The 23,052-nt window shown below is 43.1% G+C and overlaps 1 protein-coding gene across 5 annotated transcripts in view; it reads right to left on the bottom strand.

Moving 5' to 3' along the window:
- tango6 (transport and golgi organization 6 homolog (Drosophila)) overlaps positions 1 to 11,617 on the bottom strand; it is a 175,691-nt gene extending 164,074 nt beyond the window's left edge. For 4 of the 5 annotated variants that reach the window (XM_072280060.1, XM_072280063.1, XM_072280064.1 and 1 more), the window contains exons 1-4: positions 11,541 to 11,617; positions 10,568 to 11,235; positions 8,749 to 8,865; positions 1,849 to 1,996 (exon numbers count right to left, since the gene is read on the bottom strand). In XM_072280060.1, the coding sequence (XP_072136161.1) occupies positions 1,849 to 1,996; positions 8,749 to 8,865; positions 10,568 to 11,235; positions 11,541 to 11,613 (1,006 nt within the window). In that variant the 5' untranslated portion in view covers positions 11,614 to 11,617. The remainder of the gene's footprint in view (positions 1 to 1,848; positions 1,997 to 8,748; positions 8,866 to 10,567; positions 11,236 to 11,540) is intronic. The other variant, XM_072280061.1, reaches the window with a different exon arrangement.
- Positions 11,618 to 23,052: the final 11,435 nt, after the last annotated feature.

Below are 23,052 nucleotides of genomic sequence, written 5' to 3'. Positions count from 1 at the left end.
GAGAGAGGCAGCAGAAAGGAAACTTTAGGCTATTAGTCTGACCTCAGTGGTTGGGAAGGTGTTGGAGTTGATTATTAAGTTTGAGGTCTCAGGGTACTTGGAGGCACATGATAAAGCAGGCCATAGTCAGCATGGATTCCTCAAGGGAAAATTTTGCCTGAAAAGTCTGTTGGAATTCTTTGAAGGAATAACAAGCAGGATAGACAAAGTTGATCAGTTGATGTTGAGCACTTAGATTTTCCAAAGGCCTTTGAAAGGTGCCGCACATGAGGCTGCTTAACAAGCTTCAAGCCCATGATATTACAGGAGAGATTCTAGCATGGAGTGGCTGATTAGCAGGAGGCAAAGAGTGGGAATAAATGAACCTTTTCCAGCTGGCTGCTAGAGACGAGTGGAGTTCCACGGGGATCTGTGTTGGAACTGATTTTTTTACATTATATGTCAAGTATTTGGGTGCTGGAATTGATGGCTATATTGCAAAGTTTGCAGACGATATGAGGATAGGTAGAGGGACAGGTAGTTTTAAGGAAGTAGAGAGGCTACAGAAGGACTTAGATTAGGAGAATGGCAAAGAAATGGCAGATGGAATACAGTGTTGGGAAGTATATGGTCAGGCACTTTGGTAGAAGAAATGAAATGGTTGACTATTTTCTAGTTGGAAAGAAAGTACAAAAAACTGAGATGCAAAGGATCTTGAGTGTCCTTATGCAGGATTCCCTACAGGTCAATTTTCAGGTTGAGTCTGTGGTGAGGAAGGCAATTGCAATGTTAGCATTCCTGTCTAGAGAACTATAATATAAAAGTAAGGATTTAATGTTGAGACTTTATAAAGCACTGGTGAGGCCTCACTTGGAGCACTGTGAGCAGTTTTGGCTCCTTATCTTAGAAAGGATGTGCTGAAACTGGAGAGGGTTCAAAACAGGGTCACGAAAATGATTTCAGGGTTGAATGGCTTTTCACACGAAGAATGTTTGATGTCTTTGGGCCTGTATTCACTGGAATTCTGAAGAATAAGGGGTGACGTTATTAAAAGGTGAAGGGCCTTGATAAGAGTGGATCTGGAGAGTCTAAGACCAGAGGACACAGCCTCAGAATTGAGGGGTGTCCTTTTAGAACAGAGATGAGGAGGAATTTCTTTAGCCAGATGGTGAATCCGTGGAATCCACTGCCAAAGGCAGCTGTGGAGGCCAAGTCTTTATGTATATTTAAGGCAGAGGTTGAGATTCCTGATTGGTCAGGGCATCAAGGGATATCGGGAGAAGGCAGGAGATTGGGGCTGAGAGGAAAATTGGATCAGCCATGGTGAAATGGCAGAGCAGACACAAGGGGCTAAATAGCCTAATTCTGCTCCTATATGTGATGGCCTTATGGTCTAAAAGGGCGACATCCACTTTGAAGGACCCCATCACCCAGGACATGCCCTTTCATTGTTACCGTCAGGGAGGTGGCACAGGAGCCTGAAGACAAACATCCAACCTTTTAGGAACAGCTTCTTCCCCTCCACCATCAGATTTCTGTATGAACAATGAACCCCTGAACACTACCTCATTATTCTTTGTCCTCTCTTTTTGCACTACTTATTTAATTTATATTTATATGTGCTTATTATATAGTTTTTATTACTATGGATTACAATGTGCTGCTGCCCCAGAACAACAAATTTCATGGCATATGCCAGTGACGTTAAAGCTGATTCTTACTGTAGTCAGTGACTACCCTCACTAACACTGGGCACCAATCCCACCTACAATAAACCTTGAAGAGCTGCACTAACCCCCAGATGTTCAACCACTCCCACCCACCTCTGTTCCTGGACCAGTAATATTCAGGACTGATCTGACCACTTACCACCAGCTCCTTCTACGATCCCTCTCACCACAGCTTGCACACCATGAGGCTTCATCAGGGCCTGGGACAAGAACTGGCCACAGAGACGTCGCAGCCAGGCTGGAGTTTGGGGGACAGTTTGTGTGGTGCCTCCTCTCGCCCTGACCACCTGCAAACAAACAAAATATTCAGCTTAGCAGCAACAAGTTACTGAACAATGCACCACGCTCCCAGGGCCGCCCGCCCGCTACACGCGCCTGGAGCCACCTACCATCAGCTCTCTCGTAAAGCAGGTTCCGCTTGCGTGTTCTCATTTTTGTGCATCGTAAACTACCCCGTCAGCCATTGCATTATTAACTTCCAGCTCACTGAAGGCCAGACTAAGCAAGGATGGTGAATATCCTCCCATGACACAAGTGAACACAGGCTGGCTCTTATTGTCCATCCATGACTACCCCAGAACCAAGCAGCATGCCAGGTCATGGGCTGGTTTCCTGTCATGTGGAATACTAGACCTCCTTCTCCAAAGGATATAGTGAACACAAATCAGAGAGGATCTCAGTAAAATTATGACAAAGGTGTCTGTTTGGCCCATTACATCTGTAACTTACAGATAGAGCTGTCCAACCTAATCTCGTCTTCTCACACTGGGTTTGTATCTCTGCAGGTTTGATGGATTTCAAGTACACAACTAATTACTTTTACAAAGTGAGCAAGATTTCTGCCTGTTTCAAACCTTCAGGCTTTGAGTTCCAGGCCATCTACATCCTCTAGGTCAGTAATTCCCAACAGGGGCTGTTATGTGTCCTAAGGGGGAGTTAGGAGGAACAGAAGTTGTTGGGAGGCATCCAAGATTCTTTGGGTGGTGGGGGGGAGGGGCGTGGCCAGTGGCACCCTAACTTGAGGCATGACACCTGACTGACCATTAGGCAGTTCCAAAAAAAAGGATAAGGCACTGGAACACGGGAAGAACCACAGCTCTGCAGGCGGTGAGTGCTCATCTGAAACTCAGCAATCTCATCTGAACTTAACAACCAAACACATGTCATTGCGGATACATAAATTAGCAACCAAGGTGCCCAACAGTTCCCCCTGACTCACGGCAGAAATAAGTTCTTACAGTCTAACAGCTGGTAAGTTAAGTACACTATCTCAACTTTCTCTACAGATCAATGGAAAACAAGTCACGCAATGGTACAGCACTGGCCAGAACCAAACAGTGAAAGAGAGCCAATCAGTGAACCTGCCGATCCACAGGATTCTCGAGTATTCAAAGTGACCTTGGCTTCATATGCAAGGTCAGGAACCAACTTTGGGGATTATGAGGCCTTAACATGACTGGTCAATTGCGCTAACTGGAATAGTACAAAGGGAGCTTGCAAAACACCAGCTCTATCCCAACTAACATTCAGATTCCAATCTGAATCCTTGTCAACTGCTGTAGTCATCTTCATCGTCGCCTCGCCGATCCTTTGCATGCCGTTACCATCGTTCCATCCAATAGGCATTCCCAGTTTGTGTTAATTTTATATTTTATTTTAGCCCCCTGTTAATGATGGACAATACATATGGTGCAATCTCTACGAGTCTGACCTTGAATTCTAATCCTGCTAAGAAACAGAAACTACAGAAAGTGCATCAATACAATGATACACACCTGCCTTCTATATATTGGCGAGACCTGACGCAGACTGGGAGACCGTTTTGCTGAACACCTATGCTCTGTCTGCCAGAGAAAGCAGGATCTCCCAATGGCCACACATTTTAATTCCATGTCCCATTCCCATTCTGATATGTCCATCCATGACCTCCTCTACTGTCAAGATGAAGCCTCACTCAGGTTGGAGGAACAACACCTTATATTCCATCTGGGTAGCCTCCAACCTGATGACATGAACATTGACTTCTCTAATTTCCGTTAATGCCCCACCTCCCCCTCGTATACCATCAGTTATTTATTTATTTACTTATTCCCCCCTTTCTTTCTCTTTTTTTCTCCCTGTCCTTCTCACTATATCTTCCTCTGATGCTCCCCTCCCCCTTTCTTTCTCCTTAGGCCTCCCATCCCATGATACTCTCATATCCCTTTTGCCAATCAACTTTCCAGCTCTTGGCTCCATCCCTCCCCTCCTGTCTTCTCTTATCATTTCGGATCTGCCCCTCCCCCTCCCACTTTCAAATCTCTTACTAACTCTTCTTTCAGTTAGTCCTGACGAAGGGTCTCAGCCTGAAACGTCGACTGTATCTCTTCCTAGAGATGCTGCCTGGCCTGCTGCGTTCCACCAGCATTTTGTGTGTGTTGCTTGAAATTCCAGCATCTGCAGTTTTCCTCGTGTTTACATACCTGGAGTATGGTTTTATTCCATTCCCATTAGATCAGCCAAGTTCCATGTGTCTTACTTGTAAAATGTACTGTCTAATCAACCATCAAGATTGCAGGAACACTTTCGTAAAAGACACCCTAAAAAGGCTACTTATAGTATTACTCAATTCCAGAAGATGAAAGAAGCATTTGAAAAGCATTGCACACTAGGGTTACTTGCCAAGAAAACTAAAAAAAATCCTTGATAGTGGTCTCATTGCTTCTAACATTTCCAAAATGATAGCAAAGTGTGGAAAATCTCACACAACTGGTGAAAGATTAATAATGCCTGTGGTATCAGAAGTGCTCAACACTGTTCTCAAAATGGATACCAGTATCATAAAATCAATTCCTCTGAGTAACAACTCTGTAGCTCGACGTATTGACAAAATGAGTGAAGACATCCAGTATCAACTATGCACAGAGCTACAAAGAACAGGATTTGGGATCCAACTGGATAAGTCTAGTGTGCGAGACAATAAGGTATTGTTAATGGCAGATGTATGGTTTATCAAAAATGGAAAAGTTTGAGGAGAATCTCTTTTGTAAAAAGTTAAAAACAAATCAACAGAGAATCAATCTACGACACTCAAAATGAGGATAAAAGTATTCCAATTAGGAACATGAGATCTTGTGCACCAAAAGGAGCACCATATATGACAGATTGCTATGCTGGTTTAGTGGCATTTATGAAAAAAGAAATTCCAAGTCTGTTTGCAATCCATTGTGTAACTCATCATCAACAGCTCACAGCCAAAAACCTCAGCCTGCGACCTTTATCAAGCACAACTATTGCAATATCTGTTAACAACAAAATTAAAGTTCATCCATTAAGTAGCAGGCTATTATGCCAAGACAACAATGAAGAGTTTGAAAACTTGCTTCTTCACACTGAAGTGCATTGGCTGTCAAAAAGCTGCTGCTTAAAAGATTTCTTTGATCTTTTTGAAACTGGTTGAACTTTTGCTCAAAGTCGACAAGAATTTGGGAAACAAGATTGAACTTCTACATGCTGATCTGGTATACCTAGCAGATCTGCATGACAAAATGAACATTTTAAATATAAAAGTAGGGTGAAAATTTCAATTTAATGCAGGAAAAACAGCACAGTGTCCACTTTTATCAGAAAATTTGAAAAGTACAAGCAAAACATTTGGAGAAGAATGCTCTAAGTTTCTCTGCATGGGAAGTATGGCAATCTCTTTCACAGATGGTGATTTGCAAGAGTACTGCTTACGCCTGCAGTCACTGAAGGATTTTCAGAATTAATTCAGGATTTGAACAATCTGGAAATTCCGGACTGGGTAATTCACCTATTTCTTTGCAAGGTGGAAGAACATGAAGAGCTTGCAAGAAGAAATTGAAATTCAGAATGATGAAGCAAAAATGTTTTTCAAAAATGTCAGCTTTAGTGGTATATGGCTACAATGTCATACAAAGTTACCTTGTCTTTGGAGAAGAGCCAAACTGCTCTTCATTGCATTTCCATTCTCCTACCTTGTTGAAGGAAGCTTCAGTGTAGTGAACCACATACTCACAAAAAAAAAACAGAATCTGCTTGGATATTGTTGTGCTTGGAGACTTAAGGCTTTTACTGTCATAACTTGAACCAGATATTTAAAATGTTGCAAAAAACCATTAAGTTCAAGGACCACATTGATATCGAAGCTGCTGTACAGCTGACAGGTATTGTGCAAGCTATGTTTAAAGACAACTAAAAATTTAAAGCAGAATCATTTTTCTCATGATGGCATATGGTAGCCATGTTTTTATACCATGGGGACACCATAAAGTATAGAATTGAATTGATTTTATTCCTTACATCCTTCACATACATGAGGAGTAAAAATCTTTATGTTACATCTCCATCTAAATGTGCCATGTGCAACCATAGTAATTTATAATTTATAATAAAGAGAACAGTCAATGTAATATAGAGTACACTCAGATCAGTGTGGGTTCACCAGTCTGATGGCCTGATGGAAGAAGCTGTTCCAAAGCCTGCTGGTCCTGGCTTTTATGCTGTGGTAGCGCTTCCCAGATGGTAGCAGCTGGAATAGATTGTGGTTGGAATGGCTTGGGTCCTACAGGCCCTTTTTACACACCTGTCCTTGTAAGTGTCCTGAATCATGGGAAGTTCACAACTACAGATGCCCATTCTTCTAATCTATCCAAGTCTCTCTGCAGACTCTGTTTCCTCAGCACTACCAGCCCCTCCACCTATCTTCCTATCATCAGCAAACTTAGCCACAAAGCCATCTATTCCATAATCCAAATCGTTGATGTACAATGTAAAAAGAAGCGGCCCCAACACAGACCCCTGTGGAACACCACTGGTAACCGGCAGCCAACCAGAATAGGAACCTTTTATTCCCACTCTTTGTTTCCTGCCAATCAGCCAACGCTCTATCCATGTATGTAACTTTCCCGTAATTCCACGGGCTCTTATCTTGTTAAGTAGCCTCATCTGTGGCCTCACCTATTGTGCCGGTGTAACTGTATGTACTGCATTTCGCACCCTGGCCCTGGAAGAACACTGTTTTGTTTACCTACATACATGCGTACAGTTCAATGACAATCAACTACATCTTCAACTTATAAAGCTGCATCGTAATTTCCCTGCTCTTTAATTCTCTGCCCTATAGAATACGGGAGGTTTCCCATGTATCATCTTCACGGCCCTTGCTGGCACTTCCAGGAATACCTAGACACAGATGCTGAGGAACTGCTTTTCTCTTAATTGATCGTAACACAAGAGTAGGCCATTCACCCCTCAAGTCTAGCCCTCCATTAAATATAACCATTCCTAGTCATGCTAGCCTCAACTCCTCTTCACTGCATCCCAAATAATCTTTAATTCCAATATTGTTTAGTTAATTACCTATCTCCACCTTAAATTTATCCTCTCATGATAGTACAATAATTCCCATAAGCACATCACCCTGCACTTGCTGGGATTAAATCAGTACCAGCCCAAATCCGACAACTATCTTCCTCACATCGACACTTTTCCTCACTTCCTCCTGCTTTTAAGGACGTGAAGACACATTGCAAAGTCCCTCCACACACACCACCCAAGATCCTCACATTCTCTTGCCTCCTTGCCAGGAGTAATGTGATTGGGAAGAAGGCAATACATTACTCACTGACCTTGGATTAAACCCATTCAGCAGTTTTCTGCCCAATTGAAGAGTCCATCTAAATCGTCCTGCAGTGCAATGCTTCCTGTCTTATTGTCACACAGCCAATTTGCATCATCTGCAAATTACTTTATCATTCCCCTCACAGTGAGGTCCAGATCACTATTATCAATTGCATAAAGGCAGGGATCCACTACTGAGCTCTGTGGTTCCACACAGATAACTGCTTTCAGTCACCAAAACACCAATTAACCAATATAAGTCACAGGAGCAGAATCAGGCCATTCAGCCCATCGAGACTGCTCTGCCATTCCATCATGGCTGATTTATTATCCCTCTCAACCCCATTCTCCTGACTTCTCTCCAAAACCTGACTAATCAAGAACATTTAACTTCATCCCTATTCTTCCAGGCAGGAAACCTTACTAAACTGTGTCTGATAAGAACTTCTTTAATCTGCCTTACCATTTGTGTACCTTGACATCCACACGTGGCCACACCACCCTCTCTGTGTGCCAAACACGTTTACCTGAATTCCTTGCATCTCTTTCTTGAAAAGCAGCAAATTGTTTTACCTTCCAGACTGCTGCAGTCAAATCACTGTTTATTTATATGTGCTGAACGGTCCTTCCGGACCACCGAGCAACACAGGAAAATTTACAACGACCAATCAATATATTAACTGGTAATTCTTTGGACTGTGAGAGGAAACCAGAGCAAGCGGAGAAAAGCCACGTGCATATGGGAAGAGCGTACAAATTCCTTCCTGATGGTGCTGGAATTGCACTCTAAACTCCAAAGTCCTGAGCTGCAATAGCATCAGCCTAACTGCCACACGACCTTGTCAGTCTGTTCAAATTCAACAACCCAATTTGGAAACTTTATTCCAATTGTACATGTGCTATTATACTAAATCTAAATGAATTAATCAGTGTGATGAACCTGCTCTCCCCGTGATTTTCCTGCGATTTGCACAACCTTGTTCCCCAAAACAAAATCCAGATCTGCACATCCCCTTCCCAGTATTATTAATTGAGATACAGTGTGGAATAGGCCCTTCTCCAGGACGGCTAAGCACTGACTAAAGAAAAAAAATCTCAACTTACAATTTAAGAAATGGTTGTCCTTTAATGGTGAGAAACCTTTTCCATACAAGAGGCAGAGTGTACACGGGTTTAAAGCAGGGGATTTGGAATGTGGTACCTGGGAACGTGGTGAAGGAAGATAAACTTTCTAATAGTATTTGATCAAATATTTGTATCACCAAATCACAGAATGTTCTGGATCTCAATCACGTGCTGGCCATCAGGATTAGTATGCATGGGTAACTGATAGCTACTCAGGTTGTGTGAGCTGAACAATCTGCCTCTGTGCTTAATATCACGGGAAAGGCCAGTATTGAATGTTTGCAGTTCTTACCTGCCTAGATCCTCCCTGAAGAATCAGCAGTTCCTTGATGACGTTCGGCTGATATACTCTATCCAAAATCCTCTGTAGAGCTTCCTGACATCCCTGCTGCTCAGCCTGAGTGAGGCCCTGACAACAATATACAAACTTTGCATGTATGACATAGAACATGGTTCCATGGGATATAACCTTAAGCAAGCAGTCGCCCCAATCAACAGTTTCCTATTGCTCTCCTTTCTCTGGACAGCGTGCAGAGTATGGCAGGTTAAACAAAGCACACTGCAACTCTGCAGTACAAAGGGAGCTGAGAGAACAGGACTGCTCTCACTGCCTCCATGTCCTGCAGATGCCAACACCCTGCTCAACCACTCCAGTCCCCTCTCAACTGGGACCTCCAGACAGAGATCAAAACACGTTAATCAAAGCTCAGACTCCAGACACCTTCCAACAGGTTAAGCCTTGGACAACAGTATCCATCATCAAGATCATGGCATGCTCTCTTCTTGTTACTCCCATCACAGAGGACGTATAATGTATGCAAATATTTGGACAATGTAGGGATCATGATTAAAGTGCTTGTTGATACGAATGTTGGTCGTGTGGCTGAGGGTGAAGAATAATCTTGGGGCACTATCAAAAGGAGGAGGAGGAGACACAATAAATAGCAGATTACCTCAAGGTGTTGAAGAACAGAGAAAACTCAAAGTGCAAACCCAATGATCCCTGAAGGTACATCAGGTGTGTACAAAAGCACATGGAATAATCACCTTTATTGGCTCAGTCAGAGAACGCTAGCACAGCGACACCTTACCAGAATGACACTCAACACTGTTAGGCCACTTGGAGTACTGTGCTCAGTTCTGGTCATCTCACTACAGGAAGGATGTGGAAACCATAGAAAGGGTGCAGAGGAGATTTACAAGGATGTTGCCTGGATTCGGGAGCATGCCTTACAGGAATAGGTTGAGCGAACTCGCCCTTTTCTCCTTGCAGTGATGGAGGATGAGAGGTGACCTGATAGAGGTGTATAGGATGATTAGAGGCACGGATAGTCAGAGGCTTTAACCCCAGGGATAAAATGGCTAACATGAAGGGGCATAATTTTAAGGTGCTTGGAAGTAGGTAAAAGGGGGATATCAGAGGTAAGTTTTTCACACAGAGAGTGGTTAGCACGTGGAATGCACTGCCAGTGACGGTGGTAGAGGCGGATACAATAGGGTTTTTTAAGAGACTCTTAGATAGATACACAGAGGTTAGAAAAATAGAGGGCCATGCGGCAGGGAAACTCTAGGCAGTTTCTAGAGTAGATTACATGGCTGGCACAACATTATGGGCCGAAGGGCCTGTAATGTGCTGTGGATTTTCTATGTTTCTATGTCACAGCTCCAGTACAAAGCTCCATTCCAGTTACCAAAATGGAAAATTGTGACAACACTGAATGGTGTCCAGAAAAAAGTCCATGGGAATTGGAGGGGAGGGGAGGGGAGGGGAGGGGAGGGGAGGGGAGGGGAGGGGAGGGGAGAATGGGATATAAATGTTAGTGTATGGGTGCTTGATGGTTACTGTGAACTCTAGAGAGATGAAGGGCTGGTTTCCTCGCTGCGTAAGGATTTGCAAAGAAGGTGTCAGGGTTACGAAATCACATAAACACATTAGTCAGAAAGTTGTTTCCTTTGAAACAATGGAAACTTTATGGAGGTCTACAAGATTATTTGCAAAACGAGCCACCAGCAGCAGGAAAATCCTCCCAGCTTCAGGAAAACAGATGTAAAATAACCTTCACCTCTGGCCATTTCAGCAGAGAGAGTCTCAAGAGGGCTGATTACCATACCTTCTGAGATGCACAGTGTCCTGGTGAACCTTTCTCTAACACCAACTTGTGCTGACTTTTGTTTGGCGAATAACCCAGCTGGCACAGACTGGCTATCAGGTCTCCCAGGTGCCTGCTGAACACAAGGCTTTCCAGGGATGGATGCTCAGCAATGGTGAGGAGCGACTGGGTGATGGTGTACAGTCGCCAGCTCCCGTCAGCAGGCACCGAGTCACGAACCACCTTTTCAACTGTGGCTGCAAACTCTGACCTACAGCCAAGGGGGATTCCCACCCCTGGAAGCAGGTACGGGCAGATCCCAAGAGTGACGACAAACTGTAGAGCAGCCTGTACCGTTTTCTGCTGTGATACACCCAGAGTGTCAGGTGACAGTGGTGGTGCACACTCCGGGCTCTTGGGGTTCGGTTTTGGGGGTGTGAATTGTGCTAACACATCAATCATTGCCTGCTTCAAACACAAGAGAAGCAACAGTACTTCAGCAACAAAACTCCACACGATTTCGTCACCGCTCAGAGGCCAAGCTAACCGGGTCACTACACAAGTCCTCAGCTGCCCCAAAGCCAGCCTGCCTGTATCGTGCAGCAACTTCTCCCGGAAAGCAGAGAGATTACGTGACAGAGTCTGCAGGAGCACATCCTCTCCGCTGGCATGCGGCACGACAGTCACTTCTGGAAATGAACACAGAGGAATACATCAGTTGCGAGATATCTGACAGGAGCTTGCCCCAAATCACATCCCCAAATTCCTGACGATAACAAGTAAACACCAGAGAAACCTACAGACACTGCAACCGAACGTCAGGCAGCATCTGTGGAAAGTAAGGCGAATGAAACCCGCGAACGAGCACAGGGTTGGTATGGGGATCCAGGGTGCACGGCGGGGGCGAAGAGTCCCAAGGTTGGAGTAAATCCACGACCACCCCCGGTTCTAATACCTCACCGGCCTCGCCCGACTGCCTATTGATCTCACTCACCAGCTGGCACCATCAGCTCCTTCAGCGCGTCTGTCACCGTCTGCAGACTAACAGCCGCCATCATGCCCACCATCGCGCCTGCGCCACGCGAGTGTGCCGTCGCTTCGATTCTTCGCCAGATCTGCCGCAATAGCCGACGCGTGAATGACGTAACAGCTTCGGTCAATTTTGCGTCTGCGCCATCTTAGTAAAGGAAGTGGAAACATTGGCGTTCTGGACGTCTCTTGTTCTACTGAAACCCCCAATACTGGGTGACAGGACTTCTCTGTTGTATTGGAAGAGCCTCAACCTCAATATAGGGGGTTTCAGGTTCAGGTAACCTAATTATCTGAGTTCCTTACCCATTCCCACCAGTCAACTTTGTTCTCTCTTGAACAAACTTCTTCATGACTTCGCAGTCAGCCTCATTCTAACTGATATGTTTATTGTCTACGTGCATTGCGCGCTCTTCAACACTTCAATTTGCATTCTGTTATTGTTTCCCCTTGCACTGCTCCGATGTCCCACCCTACTACTTGTAAAAGGGTCATCCCCTTTTCAAACATCCCACCCTGCAAAAACTCATTTCAGGGGGGTAGCACCATCAATTTGCGGGAGAGGTGGGGTGTCTGCAATAGAGTAGTTCCTTAGCACCTAACCAGCTAGTTTAAATAACGTTAGCTATGCTAATGAACGAATGACACCTGTTAAACTCACCTCAACATGTCTTACAGTCTTAACCCACCATGGGCAATAGAAACGTCTCTTGCAAACAGTGCAGCGAGCAACACTGTCATTATTTTGATCCCTATTAGGCAGGGGTACGCTTTAGTGTAGTCTGGGGTGACGTACGTTTTATATATTTTTTTGGAACACTCTGCAATCTCTCTCCCTCTCTCCCTGCCTCTCCCTCTCTTCCTCTCTCTCCCTCTCCCTCTCCCTCTCCCTCTCCCTCTCCCTCTCAAAACAATTGATTTCTGGGATATTGTATATAACTTGCGGGTATCAGGAAGCCACTATCCATATGCGGGAGACTCCCGGAACTTCCGGGAGAGGTGGGATGTCTGCCCTTTCTCAATTCCTCCGTCTCCGCTGCATCTGCTCTCACGATGAGGCTTTTCATTCTAGAATGAAGGGGGTGTCCTTTTTCAAAGATCCCTTCCTCCACCATCAAAGCTTACCTGACCCGCATCTCTTCCATTTCATGCAGGTCTGCTCTTACCCAGTCCTCTCACCACCCTACCAGGGATAGGGTTCCTCTTGTCCTCACCACCAGACTCCACGTCCAGCACATAATTCTCCGAAACCTCCAACTTCTCCTACGGGATCCCACCACTAAGCACATCTTCCCCCCACCCCACTCTCTGCTCTCTGCAGGGATCACTCCCTACACGACTCCCTTGTCCATTCGTCTCCCCCATCCCTCCCCACTGATCTCCCTCCTGGGACATCCTTGCAAGCGGAACAAGTGCTACACCTGCCCTTGCACCTCTTCCCTCACTACCATTAACTTCACCTGTGAGTCTGTTAGGGTCATTTACTGTGTTTGGTGCTCCCAGTGTGGCCTCCTGTACATCAGTGAGACCCGACATAGATTGGCAAACCACTTTGCCGCGTGTCTAAGCTCCCGCCAGAACAAGCAGGATCTCCCAGTGGCCACCCATTTTAATTCCACTTCCCATTCCCATTCCGATAAGTCTCTCCATCGCCTGCTCCACTGTGTGACGAGGCCACACTAAGGCTGAAGGTAGAACGCCTTATATTCTGTTTCGGTAGCCTGATAGCATGAACATCGATTACTCAAACTTCCAGTCATGCCCCTACTTCCCCACCTTTTCCATTTCCCATCCCCTTTCCCCTCATCTCTTTCCCCACCCATTGCCTCCCTCTGGTGCTCCTTCCCCCTTCCTCTTTCTTCCATGGCCTTCTGTCTCCTTCACCAATCAACTTCCCAGCTCCCTACCTCATCCCCTCCCCCTCGCCCTCCAGGTTTCACCTATCACCTGGTGTTTCTCTCCCCTCTCTCTACCTTTTAAATCTACCCCTCAGCTTTTTCTCTCTTGTCCTGCCAAAGGGTTTTGGCCTGAAACGTCGACTGAACTTTCTTTCTATAGATGCTGCCTGGCCTGCTGAGTTCCTCCTCTGTGTGTGTGTGTGTGTGTGTGTGTGTGTGTGTGTGTGTGGAGTAAAAATCTTTACGTTACGTTTCTGTTCAAATGTGTAATGTGCAATTATAGTAATTTATAATCAATAGTATGTACAACAGGACAGCCAATATAACATAGAAATACAGTTGTGTCAGCATGAATTAAGCAGTCTGATGGCCTGGTGGAAGAAGCTGCCCCAGGACCTGTTGGTCCTGGCTTTTATGTTGTGGTACCATTTCCCGGATGGCAGTAGCTGGAACAGTTTGTGGTTGGGGTGACTCGGGTCTCCAATGATCCTTCAGCCCCTTTTTACACACCTGTCTTTGTAAATGTCCTGAATGGTGGGAAGTTCACAACTACAGATGTGCTGGGCTGTTCACACCACTCTCTGTAGAGTCCTGCGATTAAGGAGGGTACAGTTCCCATACCAGGCCGTGATGCAGCCAGTCAGCATGCTCTCAATTGTGCCCCCGTAGAAGGTTCCAAGGACTTGGGGGTTCATACAACACTTCTTCAACCATCTGAGGTGAAAGAGGCGCTGTCCTGCTCTTTTCACCACACAGCCGGTGTGTGCAGACCACTTGAGATCCTCGGTGATGTGTGTACTGAGGAACTTGAAGCTGTTCACCCTCTTAAGCCCACATCGATTGATGTCAATAGGGGTGAGCCTGTCTCCATTCCTCCTGTAGTCCACAATCAGCTCCTTTGTTTTTGCGACACTGAAGGAAAGGTTGTTTCCTTGATACCACTGTGTTGGAGAGATGACTTCTTCCCTGTAAGCCAGCATGTTATTGTTTGAGATTAGGACAATCAACTAAGTGTCGTCGTCAAATTTAATTAGCAGATTTGAACTTCGGGTGGTGACACACAGTCATGGGTACACAAGAAGGAAAGGAGGGGACTAAGGACACAGCCTGAGGAGCACAGTGACCCACCACCCCACTAGGAATAGGGTTCCCTTGTCCTCACCTACCACCCCACCAGCCTCTGGGTCCAACATATAATTCTCCGAAACTTCTGCCACCTCCAATGGGATCCCACCACTAAGCACATCTTTCCCTCCCCCCTCACTCTGCTTTCCGCAGGGATCACTCCCTACACAACTCCTTTGTCCATTTGTCACCTGATCCCTTCCCACCGATCTCCGTCCTGGCACTTATCCTTGTAAGCAGAACAAGTGCTACACATGCCCTTACACTTCCTCCCTTACCACCATTCAGGGCCCCAGACAGTCCTTCCAGGTGAGGCGACACTTCAGGATCTCCCAGTGGCCACACATTTCAATTCCACGTCCCATTCCCATTCTGATATGTCTATCCACGGCCTCCTCTACTTTCAAGATGAAGCCACACTCAGGTTGGAGGAACAACACCTTATATTCTGTCTGGGTAGCCTCCAACCTGATGGCATGAACATTGACTTCTCTAACTTCCGCTAATGCCCCACCTCCCCTTCGTACCCCATCCATTATTTATATACACACACTCTTTCTCTCTCTCTCCTTTTTCTCCCTCTGTCCCGCTGACTATACCCCTTGCCCATCCTCTGGGTCCCCCCCCACCTTGTCTTTCTTCCCGGACCTCCTGTCCCATGATCCTCGCGTATCCCCTTTGCCAATCACCTGTCCATCTTTTGGCTCCATCCCTCCTCCTCCTGTCTTCTCCTATCATTTCAGATTTCCCCCTCCCCCTCGCACTTTTAAAGATCATACTAGCTCTTTCTTCAGTTAGTCCTGAAGAAGGGTCTCGGCCTGAAATGTCGACTGTACCTTTACCTAGAGATGCTGCCTGGTCTGCTGCGTTCACCAGCAACTTTTATGTGTGTTGCTTGAATTCCCAGCATCTGCAGAATTCGTGTTTGAGTCACCATTCATTCCATCTCTCATTGAATTCTGTTAGTCACTATTCCATCTCATTGAATCCTGCTACAGTAACTACTCCTTCTCTCATTGAATCCTGTTACACTCACTATTCCATCTCATTGAATCCTGTTACAGTCACATTTCCATCTCACTAAATCCTGTTACAGTCACTATTCCATCTCATTGAATCCTGTAAACAGTCACTATTCCATCTCATTGAATCCTGTTACAGTCACTATTCCATCTCATTGATTCCTGTTACAGTCACTATACCATCTCATCGAATCCTGTTACAATCACTATTCCTTCTCTCATTGAATCCTGTTACAGTCACTATACCTTCTCTCATTGAATCCTGTTAAAGTTGCTATTCCATCTCATTGAATCCTGTTACAGTCACTATTCCATCTCATTGAACCCTGTTACAGTCACTGTTCCTTCTCTCATTGAATCCTGTTACAGTCACTATTCCATCTCATTGAATCCTGTTACAGTCACTATTCCATCTCATTGAATCCTGTTACAGTCACTATTCCTTCACTCATTGAATCCCGTTACGGTCGCTATTCCTTCTTGCATTGAATCCTCTTACAGTCACTACGCCATCTCATTGAATCCTGTTACAGTAACTACTCCATCTCATTGAATCCTGTTACAGTCAGTATTCCATCTCATTGAATCCTGTTACATTCACTATTCCATCTCATTCAATCCTGTTACAGTCACTATTCCTTCTCTCATTGAATCCTGTTACAGTCACTATTCCATCTCATTGAATCCTGTTACAGTCAGTATTCCACCTCATTGAATCCTGTTACAGTCACTATTTCATCTCATTCAATCCTGTTACAGTCACTATTCCTTCTTTCATTGAATCCTGTTACAGTCACTATTCCACCTCATTGAATCCCGTTACAGTCACCATTCCATCTCATTGAATCCTGTTACAGTCAGTACTTCTTCTCTCATTGAATCCTGTTACAATCACTATTCCTTCTCTCATTGAATCCTGTTACAATCACTATTCCTTCTCTCATTGAACCCTGTTACAGTCACTATTCCTTCTCTCATTGAATTCGGTTACAGTCACTATTCCATCTCATTGAATCCTGTTACAGTCACCATTCCATCGCATTGAATCCTGTTACAGTCACTACTCCTTCTCTCATTGAATCCTGTTACAGTCAGTACTTCTACTCTCATTGAATCCAGTTACAATCACTATTCCTTCTCTCACTGAATCTTGTTACAGTCACTATTCCATCTCATTGAATCCTGTTACAGTCACTTTTCCTTCTCTCATTGAATCCTGTTACAGTCACTGCTCCATCTGATTGAATCCTGTTACAGTCACTATTCCATCTCATTGAATCCTGTTACAGTCACTATTCCATTTCATTGAATCCTGTTACAGTCACTGCTCCTTCTCTCAGTGAATCCTGTTAGTCAGTACTCCTTCTCTGATTGAATTCTGTTACAGTCACTACTCCATCTCATTGAATCGTGATACAGTCACTATTCCATCTCATTGAATCCTGTTACAGTCACTATTCCATCTCATTGAATCCTGTTACATTCACGATTCCATCTCATTGAATCCTGTTACAGTCTCTGTTCCTTCTTTCATTGAATCCTGTTAGTCACTACTCCATCTCATTGCTGTTACAGTCACTGCGCCATCTCATTTAATCCTGTTACAGCCACTATTCCATCTCATTGAATACTGTTACAGTCACTATTCCTTCTCTCATTGAATCCTGTTACAGTCACTATTCCATATCATTGAATCCAGTTAGTAACTATTCCTTCTCTCATTGAATCCTGTTACAGTCACTATTCCATCTCATTGAATCCTGTTACAGTCACTATTCCTTCTTTCATTGAATCCTGTTAGTCACTACTCCATCTCATTGAATCCTGTTACAGTAACTACTCCATCTCATTAAATCCTGTTACAGTCAGTATTCCATCTCATTGAATCCTGTTACAGTCACTATTCCATCTCATTCAATCCTGTTACAGTCACTATTCCTTCTCTCATTGAATCCTGTTACAGTCACTATTCCATCACATTGAATCCTGTTACAGTCAGTATTCCACCTCATTGAATCCTGTTACAGTCACTATTCCATCTCATTTAATCCTGTTACAGTCACTATTCCTTCTTTCATTGAATCCTGTTACAGTCACTATTCCACCTCATTGAATCCTGTTACAGTCACTATTCCATCTCATTGAATCCAGTTAGTAACTATTCCTTCTCTCATTGAATCCTGTTACAATCACTATTCCATCTCATTGAATCGTGATACAGTCACTATTCCATCTCATTGAATCCTGTTACAGTCACTATTCCATCTCATTGAATCCTGTTACATTCATGATTCCATCTCATTGAATCCTGTTACAGTCTCTGTTCCTTCTCTCATTGAATCCTGTTACAGTCACTATTCCATCTCATTGAATCCTGTTACAGTCACTATTCCTTCTTTCATTGAATCCTGTTAGTCACTACTCCATCTCATTGAATCCTGTTACAGTAAGTATTCCATCTCATTGAATCTTGTTGGTCACTATTCCATCTCATTGAATCCTGTTACAGTGACGTTTCCTTCTCTCATTGAATCCTGTTACAGTCACTATTCCATCTCATCGAATCCTGTTACAGTCACTTTTCCTTCTCTCATTGAATCCTGTTACAGTCACTATTCCATCTCATTGAATCCTGTTACAGTCACTATTCCTTCACTCATTGAATCCTGTTACAGTCACTATTCCATCTCATTGAATCCAGTTACATTCACGATTCCATCTCATTGAATCCTGTTACAGTCTCTGTTCCTTCTTTCATTGAATCCTGTTACAGTCACTACTTCACCTCATTGAATCCTGTTACAGTCACTACTCCATCTCATTGAATCCTGTTACAGTCACTATTTCATCTCATTGAATCTTGTTACAGCCACTATTCCATCTCATTGAAGCCTGTTACAGTCACTATTCCATCTCATTGAATCCTGTTAGTAACTATGCTTTCTCTCATTGAATCCTGTTACAGTTAGTATTCCATCTCATTGAATCCTGTCACAGTCACTATTCCTTTTCATTGAATCCTGTTAGTCACTATTCCATGTCATTGAATCCTGTTACAGTCACTATTCCTTCTCTCATTGAATCTTGTCAGTCAGTACTCCTTCTCTGATTGAATCGTGTTACAGTCACTATTGCATCTCATTGAATCCTGTTACAGTCACTATTCCATCTCATTGAATCCTGTTACAGTCACTATTCCATCTCATTGAATCCTGTTACAGTCACTACTCCTTCTGTCAGTGAATCCTGTTAGTCAGTACTCATTCTCTGATTGATTCCTGTTACAGTCCCTATTCCATCTCATTGAATCCTGTTACAGTCACTTTTCCTTCTCTCATTGAATCCTGTTACAGTCACTATTCCATCTCATTGAATCCTGTTACAGTCACTATTGCATCTCAGTAAATCCTGTTACACTCACTATTCCATCTCATTGAATCCAGTTACAGTCACTATTCCATCTCATAGAATCCTGTTCTAGTCATTATTCCATTTCATTGAATCCTGTTACTGTCACTGCCCCTTCTCTCAGTGAATCCTGTTAGTCAGTACTCCTTCTCAGATTGAATTCTGTTACACTCACTACTCCATCTCATTGAATCGTGTTACAGTCACTATTCCATCTCATTGAATCCTGTTAGTCACTTTTATATCTCTCATTGAATCCTGTTACAGTCACTATTCCATCTCATTGAATCCTGTTACAGTCACTTTTCCTTCTCTCATTGAATCATGTTACAGTCACTATTCCATCTCATTGAATCCTGTTAGTCACTATTCCTTCTCTCATTGAAACCTGTTACAGTCACTATTCCATCTCTCATTGAAACCTGTTACAGTCACTATTCCATCTCATTGAATCCTGTTACAGTCAGTAATCCTTCTTTCATTGAATCCTGTTAGTCACTATTCCATCTCATTGAATCCTGTTACAGTCATTATTCCATCTCATTGAATCCTGTTACAGTTACTACTCCTTCTCTCAGTGAATCCTGTTAGTCAGTACTCCTTCTCTGATTGAATTCTGTTACAGTCACTACTCCATCTCATTGAATACTGTTTCTGTCACTATTCCATCTCATTGAATCCTGTTACAGTCACTATTCCATCTCATTCAATCCTGTTACAGTCACTATTCCATTTCATTGAATCCTGTTACAGTCACTGCTCCTTCTCTCAGTGAATCCTGTTAGTCAGTACTCCTTCTCTGATTGAATTCTGTTACAGTCACTACTCCATCTCATTGAATCGTGTTACAGTCACTATTCCATCTCATTCAATCCTGTTACAGTCACTTTTCCTTCTGTCATTGAATCCTGTTACAGTCACTATTCAATCTCATTGAATCCTGTTACAGTCACTGTTCCTTCTCTCATTGAATCCTGTTACAGTCACTATTCCATCTCATTGAATCCTGTTACAGTCACTATTCCATCTCATTGAATCCTGTTACAGTCACTATTACATGTCATTGAATCCTGTTACAGTCACTACACCTTCTCTCAGTGAATCCTGTTAGTCAGTACTCCTTCTCTGATTGAATTCTGTTACAGTCACTATTCCATCTCATTGAATCGTGTTACAGTCACTATTCCATCTCATTGAATCCTGTTACAGTCACTATTCGTTCTCTCACTGAATCCTGTTACAGTCACTATTCCATCTCATTGAATCCTGTTAGGCACTATTCCTTCTCTCATCGAATCATGTTACAATCACTATTCCATCTCATTGAATCCTGTTACAGTCACTATTCCATCTCATTGAATTCTGTTACAGTCACTATTCCATCTCATTGAATCCTGTTACAGTCACTTTTCCTTCTCTCATTGAATCCTGTTACAGTCACTACTCCATCTCATTGAATCCTGTTGCAGTCACTATTCCATCTCAGTGAATCCTGTTACAGTCACTATTCCATCTCATTGAATCCAATTACACTCACTATTCCATCTCATTGAATCCTGTTACAGTCATTATTCCATCTCATTGAATCCTGTTACAGTCACTGCTCCTTCTCTCAGTGAATCCTGTTAGTCAGTACTCCTTCTCTGATTGAATTCTGTTACAGTCACTACTCCATCTCATTGAATCGTGTTACAGTCACTATTCCATCTCATTGAATCCTGTTAGTCACTTTTCCTTCTCTCATTGAATCCTTTTACAGTCACTATTCCATCTCATTGAATCCTGTTAGTCACTATTCCTTCTCTCATTGTATCTTGTTACACTCACTATTCCATCTCACTGAATCCAGTTAGTAACTATTCCTTCTCTCATTGAAACCTGTTACAGTCACTATTCCATCTCATTGAATCCTGTTACAGTCACTATTCCTTCTTTCATTGAATCCTGTTAGTCACTACTCTATCTCATTGAATCCTGTTGCAGTAAGTATTCCTTCTCATTGAATCTTGTTAATCACTATTCCATCTCATTGAATCCTGTTACAGTGACGTTTTCTTCTCTCATTGAATCCTGTTACAGTCACTATTCCATCTCATCGAATCCTGTTACAGTCACTTTTCCTTCTCTCATTGAATCCTGTTATAGTCACTATTCCATCTCATTGAATCCTGTTACAGTCACTATTCTATCTGATTGAATCCTGTTACATTCACAATTCCATCTCATTGAATCCTGTTACAGTCTCTGTTCCTTCTTTCATTGAATCCTGTTACAGTCACTACTCCATCTCATTCAACCCTGTTACAGTCACTATTTCATCTCATTGAATCCTGTTACAGCCACTATTCCATCTCATGGAATCCTGTTACAGTCACTATTCCTTCTCTCATTGAATCCTGTTACAGTCAGTATTCCATCTCATTGAATCCTGTTAGTAACTATGCTTTCTCTCATTGAATCCTGTTACAGTCAGTCTTCCATCTCATTGAATCCTGTTAAAGTCACTATTCCTTTTCATTGAATCCTGTTAGTCACTACTCCATCTCACTGAATCCTGTGACAGCCACTATTCCATGTCATTGAATCCTGTTACAGTCACTATTCCTTCTCTCATTGAATCTTGTTAGTCAGTACTCCTTCTCTGATTGAATCGTGTTAGTCACTATTGCATCTCATTGAATCCTGTTACAGTCACTATTCCAACTCATTGAATCCTGTTACAGTCACTATTCCATCTCATTGAATCCTGTTACAGTCACTACTCCATCGCATTGAATCCTGTTACAGTCACTACTCCATCTCATTGAATCTTGGTACAGTAACTATTCCATCTCATTGAATCCTGTTACAGTCAGTATTCCATATCATTGAATCCTGTTACAGTCACTACTCCTTCTCTCATTGAATCATGTTACAGTCAGTACTTCTACTCTCATTGAATCCTGTTACAATCACTATACCTTTTCTCATTGAATCCTGTTACAGTCGCTATTCCATCTCATTGAATCCTGTTGTAGTCACTATTCCATCTCATTGAATCCTGTTACAGTCACTATTCCATCTCATTGAATCCTGTTAGAGTCACTATTCCTTCTCTCATTGAATCCTGTTACATTCACTATTCCATCTCACTGAATCCTGTTACAGTCACTATTCCATCTCATTGAATCCTGTTACAGTCACTATTCCTTCTCTCATTGAATCCCGTTACAGTCGCTATTCCTTCTTAAATTGAATCCTGTTACAGTCACTACTCCATCTCATTGAATCCTGTTACAGTAACTACTTCATCTCATTGAATCCTGTTGCAGTCACTATTCCATCTCATTGAATCCTGTTACAGTCACTACTCCATCTCATTCAATCCTGTTACAGTCACTATTCCTTCTCTCATTGAATCCTGTTACAGTCACTATTCCATCTCATTGAATCCTGTTACAGTCAGTATTCCACCTCATTGAATCCTGTTACAGTCACTATTCCACCTCATTAAATCCTGTTATACTCACTATTCCATCTCATTGAATCCTGTTACAGTCAGTACGTCTTCTCTCATTGAATCCTGTTACAATCACTATTCCTTCTCTCATTGAATCCTGTTACAGTAACTATTCCATCTCATTGAATCCTGTTACAGTCACTATTCCTTCTTTCATTGAATCCTGTTACAGTCACAATTCCATCTCATTGAATCCTGTTACAGTCACCATTCCATCTTATTGAATCCTGTTACAGTCACTACTCCTTCTCATTGAATCTTGATATAGTCAGTACTCCTTCTCTCATTGAATCCTGTTTCAATCACTATTCCTTCTCTCATTGAATCCTATTACAGACACTATACCATCTCATTGAATCCTGTTACAGTCACTATTCCTTCTCTCATTGAATCCTGTTACATTCACTATTCCATCTCAGTGAATCCTGTCACTGTCACTATTCCATCTCATTAAATCCGGTTACAGTCACTACTCCTTCTCTCATTGAATCATGTTACAGTCAGTACTTCTACTCTCATTGAATC

The sequence above is a fragment of the Mobula birostris genome, chromosome 15 (assembly GCF_030028105.1).
Source record: "Mobula birostris isolate sMobBir1 chromosome 15, sMobBir1.hap1, whole genome shotgun sequence".
NCBI lineage: Eukaryota > Metazoa > Chordata > Chondrichthyes > Myliobatiformes > Myliobatidae > Mobula > Mobula birostris.
The sequence above is the reverse complement of the archived record's forward strand: the minus strand, read 5'-3'. Positions and strand labels throughout refer to the sequence as shown.